We start from the raw sequence: 12,061 nt of genomic DNA on the forward strand, positions 1-12,061 counted from the left end.
GGCTGTGCCATTACCCCAGTCCTAGCCTGTGCCATTACCCAAGACCTAGGCTGTGCTATTACCCAAGACCTAGGCTGTGCCATTACCCTAGACCTAACCCTAGGCTGTGCCATTACCCTAGACCTAGGCTGTGCCATTACCCTAGACCTAGGCTATGCCATTACCCAAGACCTAGGCTGATCATTATCCAAAAGCTAGGCTGGGTCACCTAGGCACCAGCACTTTAGGAAGGATGTTAAAATGATTTCTGAAATAATGAAATTCTTATTTCTCTTTCATTCTTTTTCAATCTTTGTTGGATATTTTCAATTTACAAGCTTTACCTTTAGCCCCCTCCCAATTACATAACTTTTGCCATTTTTGACTTTTCTAATATTCTTGTGGGACTATTAATACCATTTCTCTTTACTTAGAAAAGTGTTACAGTGGACATGCCACTCACACATAAGCTACGGTGTCATTCATCTGCCAACTAGCATTGGCTTTCATGGACTCAGTTGCCTAGCAACACCTCCATGTAGATTTCCCATCTTTCCTTTATTGTCAGGACTCAGCTCGTGTTGTCAGTCCAGTTATTGACGTGATTGACTTGGATACCTTTGAATATCGTGGTGCTACTTTTAGAGGGGATACACTCTTCCGGGGAGGTAATCAGGTTTGCATGGAATGCCATGTTATGGAATAACATTGAGTTGAATTTTGATCAGTATTTTGAGCCTTATCACGTTATCTGATTTTGAATAAAATGCTGATTTGTATTGCTTGAGCTATGATAAGATCACTTTTTAAAAATGTTGCCTCTGGAAAACTCTTTTTTTTTTGGCAAACCTTAGAATTGACATAAAAACAAAAGAATGCCATGAGTTGAACATTGGTGGCGCTATATAACTAGCAAACTGAAAATTCAACAAGCAAATGTTACATTTCTTTTCAGACTTTATACTGATCACAATTTATCTCAATAATGAATATCTATCCAGTTTTTCATTCATTCATTCATTCATTCATTCATTCATTCATTCATTCATTCACTCACTCACTATTCACTTATACTGATCAAGAGCATGTGACTGTCTGTCTTTACTCTTTTGTTATCCAAAGATCACAAACACCTTACACTTTTCTTGATTCTTATATTTGATGTAGTAGAATATATTTCTCTCATTAATATCAGAATGCAATGTTTGAAATCCCATGTAATCCAACTTACTACATGTAGCTACTTCCAACCCATGGCTGCCATTAATGATGATGAGAACATTTTTTTTAACGTAATGCTAAAACCTTATGTTACTTTTTTTGTGTGTCTGCATGAAATGGAATATTAATAGATTTCATCTATTTTGTGAAATGCACTTAATTGATGAGAATCTTTTTTCTGTGTGCTGCCCTTGGGGGCACTGTTCATGTCTGACTTTGATGTTATGTATAGTTAAAATTGTTTACTTTAAAAGGATGACCTAATTTTGCAAGTTTAATAATTCTAAATGAGTATAGTTTGCTATAACTACATTTTTGTACTATGTTGTATCTTTTATAATTTAATTTTGGCAGTGCACTTTATTAACAATTATTGTATTATATGGATTAATAGACGTATAGTTGTTGAGATCTGGTTGAGAGCACCCAAATAGTGTTTCATTCCTTTTCATCATTGTGTTTCGAATGCCATGGTTACAAATACCAGGGAAACAGTAGACATGAGGATAGAAGAGAATGTCTCTCATTCTCAATGAGATCTCAACAGCCGAAGGTCTGTTACTCACTAGGTTTTAATTTTGTTTATTTCTCGGTCTGCCTAAACTGAATGTAAATAGAGCTCGTTTGTTCATTCAAACCCATTATTTTCTGCTTTGAAATGTCCACTGTAGTCAAATATAAACCCAGTGATTACATATGACAGTATATAAATTATTCTTTTTTTTTCATTTTCCCTTGTTGATGGAAATTTTAAAATTTACTCGTATATTATCTTTATTAATATTTGAGGTTTTGATTGGAGTTTACATTTTAAATGGGAACATATGAGTGCTGAACAAAAACGTTCCAGGAAGGATGAGACTTCAGTGATTAGGTAGGACTACTTTATTAACCTTATCACCCCATTATCATATTGTAATCTTTCACATAGTAGTTTTGGCTTCTTGCCATTGCATATTTTTATCATGAAATTGATGAAAATTTAACCAAAATCACTGTATTATTTTGGCAGTTGTCTCTTGCACTGAAAATTTGTAAAATTTTGTTTCAAATATCTGTCATATTGAATAATATGAAGTCACAACTCAAATATATTTTGTTATCTCATTATTTCATTTGAATTACTTGGTAATAATTCTAACGTTCACTTCTTATATTGCATCAATTGGACTATTACTGATCTAATCTTGGTAACTATGGCAATTTGTATTCAGCAAAGAAAATTGTAAAAAGAGTTCTGTTTGTTTATTGTTTCAGAACTCCAATGATAGCTGGTGGTTTATTTGCTATCGATAAAGAATGGTTTAACCATATTGGCCAGTATGATGCCATGATGGATATTTGGGGAGGAGAAAACTTTGGTAAGGTTGATTATAATTACATTTTATTGTACCAGGGCTAGATTGAATTGGCCAATGCGTGGGCTATAGTTTCCATGGTTATATGTCGTAACCTGGTTATGAAATGGTATATGATATCAAAGTACTGTCAAAAATTTTCTACTAAATTAGGCTACGACTAATTTGAATGACAAATTAGATTTTCAAAAACAATCATGGTCCAGATTAATTAAATCATGATGGTTACGGTTACACATAAACTGCTCACTGTGGTTTATGTGCTGTGTTCATAGACAACTTGTTTAACAATGGGAACACGTGATATAAGCCTTTAAGGGTTTCAATCACCATTCTCTCTGTATAGAAACAGATAATGTACAAAACTACAATATGAAAATCATAGTTTCAAAAATCAAAGAATATAGATGTCCCACATTTAGTGGTCTATGTCATGTTCCATATGGCTGCAACAGGTGTTTCCTTGGAAGGCAGTTGCAAGCTAACTTTAATACTAATGACTCAGTATAGTCGCCTACTTCTCTAAATACTATGCTTGAAATAATACAATTTTATGGATGACTCCTTTTTTATTGAGTTACAAAATCTTGGCTCTATGTATAAATAAAATTTGAACACACACCACACAACAACAATAACATGAATTTTAAATCAAGTGCTTTCTTTCTTTTTTTGTTTTCAGAAATTTCCTTTCGTGCCTGGATGTGTGGTGGTAGTTTAGAAATCATACCATGTAGTCGAGTTGGTCATGTATTCAGAAAAAAACATCCTTATACTTTCCCAGAAGGCAATGCAAATACGTACATCAAGTAAGTGTATCAGTAATAACTGTTACTGTAGCATGAACCCAAGGATTGGACAAACATAACACATAATCATGACCAGAAAAAGTTATGAATGAGATAATATTGTTTTCTTGGTGTGAATCAACCAATCAACTACATGTAATATTAGATCACTGAATGCTGCGCATGAAGACATCACCCCTCCCCCGATCACATGTTCATGTATTGACCAATCAAAGCAGCTGTTATTTATGATGGCTAATATAATTCAATTTTTGTGACACAGGAACACAAGAAGAACAGCTGAGGTGTGGATGGACAATTACAAAACACATTTCTATGCAGCAAGACCTTCAGCAAAAGGAAAACCATATGGAGAGTATGTCAGATTATTCATATACTAACCCTAACCCCCTCCCACCAAAAAAAAAAATTTGAAAGGTGTGAATGTCACTCATTTTTAGTTTTGTTGTCGTTGTGCTATTTTCGACTTCTTTTTAAAAACTAACAGCTCAATTGCTTTGATGCTTGGTATGTAGGTGCCAGATGATAATTGTAATTGCCATGGCAACAACCATATGAAGTACCATGGCAACTAATAATTCATCATACAGAACATTATCAACTTTGTTTTGACGAAGACATTCTTCAAAGACAGCAGTGCTATTTCGACTGTGAGGACCCTTGTTTTGTTATGTTTTGCCAAGAAAAAAATATTAGAAGAAAAAAGCGTATCTTCACTCTAATATCAGGACTTAAAATGTATGTTTTTTTTGGTGTAGTAATAATATATTAATAACTATTTTTTTAATAAATTTTGCAGTGTTGAAGACAGAAAAAAATTACGAGAAAAACTTAAATGTAAATCTTTCAAGTGGTATTTAGAAAATGTCTATCCAGAGTTAAAGTGAGTATTATGGGGTTATTACGAAAATATCGACCAGAGTTAAGGTAGCGGGACTATTACTTGCATACTTGTTTTCATCTTCCAGTTGTGACTAAATGACTACAAATAGACCCAGGAAAGTATATATTTTTAGAATCACCAGACTTCAAGCTTTTCACAAGTGTATTTTGCATGCCCGTATCTGCATTCTACGACGCGTTACTCAATCAAAGGTGAAAAATTACTTTTTCTGTAAAAAAAATGATTACGCATTTATGCTGGCGATAAGAAGTATTTTTTTCACTTTTCCTAGTTGTTCAATAGTCAGGTAATGTGAATGTGTCTGGTCAGTTTTATTCAAGCAACGAGTTTTAAAAATAATGTGCTGAATTTCAATTACTGTTTTAGTCGCATTGCCCCCAACTCAAACCACAACTCGTTGGTAAATAATCGATGAAATAGTTTGTCTGGACACATTCAAGTTCCTCTCACTGTCACCTTAAAGCTGTGAAAATTTGGTGTTAATCCGACGACAATAAGTATAAGTTATTTTTTGTTAAAGACCTTGTATTTTGAAAAACATAAACTCCTAGAAAACGTCCATGAAGTAACAGCAAAGATTTTCAAGCTTGTTTATCGGCACAATCAATTTGTTTTCCCATCAAGGTCTGTTTTAACATGTGTAGGGACATCCAAATGTGTAAGGCTATTGGAAACCCAAATAATAAAGGAATGGGATAGCTATAATTGGATAAATTCGGCATATGAAAACACCAAAATCAATGATTTTTTTTTCAGTGGCTGTGTGACCTTGTGTCTAACGCATTCATATGCAAATGACTAATCTGTGAAACAAACAGGGGCAGAGACAAACCACTCAAATATTTGGAAACACTCATTGTGTGTCAGATAGCTACTGATAACACATCCTAACATTGCTTTGTCTTGAGTTTATCTTTGAAACTTATAGGCACACAGATTAAACCTGTGTTGCTGATTTTGGAAAACACTACTGAGGCTGCCTTGCTTCCCTTCAGAAAATCTACATTTTAACCAACTTACATGACATTCTATATTATGTTGACTTTATAACATGAAAGTTTATAGTGCATTTCATCAATTAATAAATAAATGTGAAAATCGTAATTTTCAACACAAATAATAGTCTCGCTACCTTAAAGTGAGTATTATGGGGTTATTACGAAAATATCGACCAGAGTTAAAGTGAGTATTATGGGGTTATTACAAAAACATCGAAGGTTGAACAAGTACATGTATTATGAGGTTATTGCAAGGAGATCGCAAGGTATAAACTAGTATGAATTATGTATATTATCATTAATAACTGTTATTTTCTTTTTGTCTGTTCATTCATAGTCGACTATGGGATGCTAAGATAGAAAATGAAGTACATAAGTTATATACAATTGTCATTCAGTAATCATAAACAGTTGTGTCACAGGGAGTTGGACAAACTTGTGTATTTTAATAAATTATTAAAATGTTATATAACTTTTCTTCCCCCTCCTTTCTGGTATTGATTTCAAGTAATCATTGATCTTTGTTTATACCACTCTTTCCTTTATCATAATCGTTGTTAATGTTATATGTAAATTTTAACGCTTGATGTAGACACACCCTATTATAATAAAATATCCCAAGGGTTGAAACGCGCCAGGACTGTGGCATGAGCACAACCGTAAAGCCGGTGGGCATTTAATTTATTCATGAGATGCATTAATAAACAAGAAATGCTGTGCCCGAAATTTAAAGTTTGTCCAACTCCCTGTGGTTATATGAACAACTTTATATCTCACCCTGGTTTTTAAGTTCAGGCCACACAGTAAAATTACTTTCAATATTTGAAGGATCATTGAATATGAAATCAGATTTTACCATTGATTAATGGGAGAGTGCAAATATAATCATTCTATCTTTGATAATAAAATTGTCACCTGTTTATAAATAATGACAAAATTATTGTTATCAAGTGTTACAGGAATGTGGTGTGATTATGGTTTGTTTTAAGACTAAAATAATTCTTCACTTTCACAGAATTCCTGATACAATTACAGTTATCGAAATTAAACAAGCTGACATGTGCCTTGATAGTTTATCTTCCAAAAATACAGGGATTGGTGTCCTTGGTCTGTACAAATGTCATGGAACTGGTGGCAATCAGGTAAAGCAACTGGAAAGACTTGAAGGTCTGGTAAAATATTTGACCGATATCTCCCAATATAGTGTAATCATATGGCAAGTCAGCTGTTATGTGACAGATACCCACCTGTACAAAAGCAGTGTTTTACAAGCATTGGTGATAATGTAAAGATATCATTGAGGGAAAACTAACTGTAATTGAAATTTCATCATTTTCATGAAATGCCAGCTAGGAATGGTTCTGGGGGTAATCACATGAGTTCTATCGCCATGGCATTTGTCAATATCCTGAACTTGTAATAGTTATTGTATCATTGATGAAATTGTTGTATGTTTCCATGACTACAGGAATGGTCTATGGGCAGAGATGAGGCTGTACGTCATAAAGATGCCTGTCTGACCGTGGTTTCTGGTGACGCCAATTCAAAGGTGTTCCTTGCAGCGTGTAATAGAGACGCAAAGCAAGTAAGTGTGCTTATCTATAGAGGTCATCTGAAATTTGCCTAAAGGTCATCTGGAATTTGCCTAAAGTTCATCTGAAATTTGCCTAATGGTCATCTGAAATTTGCCTAAAGGTCATCTGGAATTTGCCAATTTAGCATTGCATTTGTTTAGGCAATAAATTACTGTGATCATCAATGAAGTATAACACAGTAGAAATTGCTATAATCACATACACACATTGTCTACATTGGTATGTTTCACATGGATATTCTATGATTATGTCTGTTCTGTTTTAGTAAAGAATTTGTAATTGTAACACAAGATGTTTTCTCAACAGAAATGGCAATATATTGAAGGTAGTTTGTTGAAGCATCAAGTGACTGGTCTTTGCTTGGACAGTCGTCAGGCCAGGGGGGTGCAAGGTAGATTGATTGTGACGTCATGCGATGCTGATAGTTACTCACAGAAATGGACATTGTCGTAACAGATGCAAAATATCCTGCCAGCCATCCTTTGCCAACGTAGTCCGGCCTCTGCTTTGTGTGAATATATTACTGATGCAGCTAGGTGATTTGAATATTCAGCAAGGAGCTAAAGTGACATGTTTTCGCAAAGTACAAGGCTTTGCTATTCGTGCTTCTCTTTTATGCCACTCATCAAAATATTTGGTATAGGATTTCCATATTGGGAAAAACTCCAAATTTTGATGTTTTTACTGCCTCTTTATGAAACCAGAATCATTACGCTTGTGTTACATGTACCGGTATGTGTTCGATTAGTGGGACTGTGGTTTGATAACCATAAATTGACATGCTGGTGTGTAGTTATCTCCATGATAATTGAAGTAACAGAAATAACTACATACCAAAAACAAATTTTGTGACAAGTATTTCATGACTGAAAAGTCTGTGAAAGTGTCTATGTACTGCCCTCATTAGATTAAAAACATGTAATTTCTTTGTTTTTATTTTTTTAACCAAAATTTCATGGGAGTTTATAGTTTGAGATGAATCAGTGCAAAAGCATTTGACAGCCATATTGAATTTGAATTGGCATGCTCCTCATAGAAAATTTGGTATATAGTGATTATCAATTTCACTGTGAGAGAAACATCATCTTATGATGGCTGTGCCAACAAATTTAGATTTTGTCTGAAATACTTTCATATATTTATTATTTTTTTCTGATTATAATTTTTGTGGTAGTACAGTACAGAACAGGAATTATTGGCATTATTTAAATTACAATTCATTTCAAATTGGCAAATTAAAATTTGTACAAAGGTCATGTGTGCATGCTCAGCCATGATTGGCTGATTTATACAACATTGTTTCAAGATCTGAATTTAGTGTAAGCTTATTGGAATTTCTGTGGTTTCCATGGTGAATGAAGACAGGGTTTCTATGGTGAATAGCTTATATTTCCTGGCAGAGAATGAATGCTATTGCAATGCTAAATATATAAATGTTTTTTTTTTTTAATTTTGAACTATACTATCCGTCCCATTTTGGACATCCTTACATATGCACATGTTTGAGGAGACCTTGTAGTGTTATCACTTGGTTTCCGCTATGCAGAGTCAATATTGGAGATGTATATGAATAGTTTTTATAAAACATGTGTAGTATATACAGACATTTTATTTGTATTATCGAAATTCTGAATTTTATATATTACAGTAAAGAGACATTTATCGTATGTGCAACCTCCTGATATTTACATGTTTGGATAATGTAATTTCGATTTTGGGCGAGGGTGCCCACATTTTGTCAAAATAGCAGAAAATCTCAAAAGTGTGGCCTAGAAAACCTGTAAAATGTGGGTAGAAACCCTGAATACGTTATAGCAATGCTAATGCTTTAGAGAAATTCAAAACATGTAACACTTCTAGATTTCATGCTGTTTTACTGGTTTCTTGTCTTTTTTTAAGTTTCAATTCGAATTTTACTTAATTTACTGTTGGTTTTAATTGGAAATGGGAATCAAACTTTACTCCAGAATCTATGCAATATTCCTATGTAAATACATGTCTATGTTTTCTGTACATTTATAAAATATACAGAGATTTTCTTAAAGTACCAATATGCAGCTTTCTTCATTTAAAATACTGCATGTGAATACCATGTAAACAATGTATTTTACACGGCTTGTGTATGTCACATGGGACCCATACTACTAGTATGCAGTGCAACTCTTATCGTTACCATAGTGGTTGTAGCAGTGAACTCATTATTGGCAGACCCAAGTTCAAATCCTACTCAGAGTTGAACACAGAAAAGCATTGACCCCATACCCTGGATGAGTGTACCAGACTCGTCAGGAGAGACAACAGTGATTCAATGCCTGGAAACTGGTTACTCACATAAAGGTTGGTTGATAGAATTTCAGCAAAGTCTTCCAAATTTGCTATACGTTTTTCATGAGCAAGTGCTATAACTTTCTGTGATCTGAGCATGATTGATAACAAGTTTCACAGTCATTGTACTCATATTTTACATGCTTTGTATACTTAATACAAGATCATGTCTGATACAACATGGTAAATTGACATCAGAGAATCTTGAAAATCTTCTGTTGATGGCAAATGGACTGCACTACGTCCATTCTGCCATTTAGCGATAAATTTTAACGGTTGTGATCGTTGCATCATGTCAACTTTAATGTGGGTCCCATGCAATGTATACAACATGTGGTAAAAATATATTGTGTACATAAATATTTGAGCCATTCATATGAGCGGACTATGTGTAGATTAAATTCATCACTTTTATAATGCAGCAAAATCCTAGTCACATATTGTGACTTCATGGTCTGTATTATTGAGCTTGAATAATAAAATACACACTAATATGCAAAATAGAAGTCATATGCGTGTGTGGATACTGTAAAATCATTTATGTTAGCCTGGGTTGAACTTTGTTGGTGTATCAGATCAGAGGTGCTTGATATTATACTTAAATGCATTAATTATTCACTGGGATTTACTGAAGGGAAATCCACAAAACATGTAAAAAATATACAATATATAAATATAATCAAATATTAAAATTACATACCAGTGAAATTTACATGCATTTACTGTATATGATTAACTATGGCAGTAATTTACATATCAATCACCAGCAATAGTAATCCAGCTAGTTTACAGTGTTAGCACCCATTAATTACTTTTATTTTTTTTTATAAAAAGATATTCTAAACTTGTTATTTTATGTATATACTCGAACTAAGCTGCTGTGCAATAAAATAAATGAATCTATCAAATGAAGAAATATTTTGTTTTAACACCTCCACATGCACCAACACTTCTCTACACAGCCAGAAACCTTCACACTCAAAATTCCAACACTCCTCTACACAGCCAGACACCTTCACACTCAGAATCCCAACACTCCTCTACACAGCCAGACACCTTCACACTCAGAATCCCAACACTCCTCTACACAGCCAGACACCTTCACACTCAGAATCCCAACAGTCCTCTACACAGCCAGACACCTTCACACTCAGAATTCCAACACTCCTCTACACAGCCAGACACCTTCACACTCAGAATCCCAACACTCCTCTACACAGCCAGACACCTTCACACTCAGAATCCCAACACTCCTCTACACAGCCAGACACTTTCACACTCTGAATCCCAACACTCCTCTACACAGCCAGACACCTTCACACTCAGAATCCCAACACTCCTCTACACAGCCAGACACCTTCACACTCAGAATCCCAACAGTCCTCTACACAGCCAGACACCTTCACACTCAGAATCCCAACGCTCCTCAACACAGCCAGACATCTTCGCACTCAGAATCCCAACACTCCTCTACACAGCCAGACACCTTCACACTCAGAATTCCAACACTCCTCTACACAGCCAGACACCTTCACACTCAGAATTCCAACACTCCTCCACACGGCCAGACACCTTCACACCCAGAATCCCAACACTCCTCTACACAGCCAGACACCTTCACACTCAGAATTCCAACACTCCTCTACACAGCCAGACACCTTCACACTCAGAATTCCAACACTCCTCTACACAGCCAGACACCTTCACACTCAGAATCCCAACACTCCTCTACACAGCCAGACACCTTCACACTCAGAATCCCAACAGTCTTCTACACAGCCAGACACCTTCACACTCAGAATTCCAACACTCCTCTACATAGCCAGACACCTTCACACTCAGAATCCCAACACTCCTCTACACAGCCAGACACCTTCACACTCAGAATTCCAACACTCCTCTACACAGCCAGACACCTTCACACTCAGAATTCCAACACTCCTCTACACAGCCAGACACCTTCACACTCAGAATTCCAACACTCCTCTAGACAGCCAGAAACCTTCACACTCAGAATCCCAACACTCCTCTACACAGCCAGACACCTTCACACTCAGAATCCCAACACTCCTCTACACAGCCAGACACCTTCACACTCAGAATCTGCTTTATGTATTCCACAATAGCATGGGTTGTGATCATTGATTAAAGCAAAGTATTATGATATACATGTATCATTGTTGCTATTTCTAGTCAATTTGCTATCACAATGACAATGTCTCGCCACATAACTGTAAACAAAATAGTCACACATCCTAGTTTACAGTAGTAGTGTTTGGAGATTTCAGACAGTCATCTGAAAACAAGTCATTGAAAATGACACAGTCCCCGTTAAAAGTTCTATTTGAGCTCGTCATATTAAAGCGGAGGGGTCGTCATGAGCGTGTCCTTGAAACTTGAGTTCCAAGTAGCGTATACAACAGATTGTTTATTTACATCAAAACACATGTTCCGTGTAGTAGTAATATGGCCAAAAATAAAAACAGCCGTTATTCAGCCATCTTTGATCTGATTATGAAACACACTGATATGTATGATGTATGTGCCAAATACGAATGAAAATGGTACATAAATTGTGGAAGTAGTAAAGCCAAAAAGTCGGATGGTTGTCAATCGACCATCCTTGACCAGATTTTGAAACAAATTGTCATGGACATGCATCCTAACATGTATAAAGTACATGTATATGCCAAATTTGAATGAAAACTGACAGAGCACGTTCAAGATACCGCATAAAAAAACAAAACAAGATGCCTACCAGTCGACCATCTTTGATCCAATTGCGAAATAAATCGTCATGGACATGTATCCTAACATGTATAATCTATGTACCAAGTTTGAATGACAACTGACAAAGCATGTCCAAAATACA

At 35.3% G+C, this 12,061-nt stretch overlaps 1 protein-coding gene across 2 annotated transcripts in view; it reads left to right on the forward strand.

The window, feature by feature from the left end:
* LOC100374821 (polypeptide N-acetylgalactosaminyltransferase 2-like) overlaps positions 1 to 10,105 on the forward strand; it is a 66,681-nt gene extending 56,576 nt beyond the window's left edge. The window contains exons 7-15 of one of the 2 annotated variants that reach the window (XM_085508494.1): positions 548 to 647; positions 1,990 to 2,074; positions 2,458 to 2,561; positions 3,241 to 3,367; positions 3,630 to 3,722; positions 4,167 to 4,250; positions 6,285 to 6,411; positions 6,738 to 6,854; positions 7,171 to 10,105. In XM_085508494.1, coding sequence (XP_085364620.1) covers positions 548 to 647; positions 1,990 to 2,074; positions 2,458 to 2,561; positions 3,241 to 3,367; positions 3,630 to 3,722; positions 4,167 to 4,250; positions 6,285 to 6,411; positions 6,738 to 6,854; positions 7,171 to 7,317 — 984 coding nt within the window. In that variant the 3' untranslated portion in view covers positions 7,318 to 10,105. The remainder of the gene's footprint in view (positions 1 to 547; positions 648 to 1,989; positions 2,075 to 2,457; positions 2,562 to 3,240; positions 3,368 to 3,629; positions 3,723 to 4,166; positions 4,251 to 6,284; positions 6,412 to 6,737; positions 6,855 to 7,170) is intronic. The other variant, XM_002732949.4, reaches the window with a different exon arrangement.
* Positions 10,106 to 12,061: the final 1,956 nt, after the last annotated feature.

The sequence above is a fragment of the Saccoglossus kowalevskii genome, chromosome 2 (assembly GCF_978046115.1).
Source record: "Saccoglossus kowalevskii chromosome 2, keSacKowa6.1, whole genome shotgun sequence".
NCBI classification, from domain to species: Eukaryota; Metazoa; Hemichordata; class Enteropneusta; family Harrimaniidae; genus Saccoglossus; species Saccoglossus kowalevskii.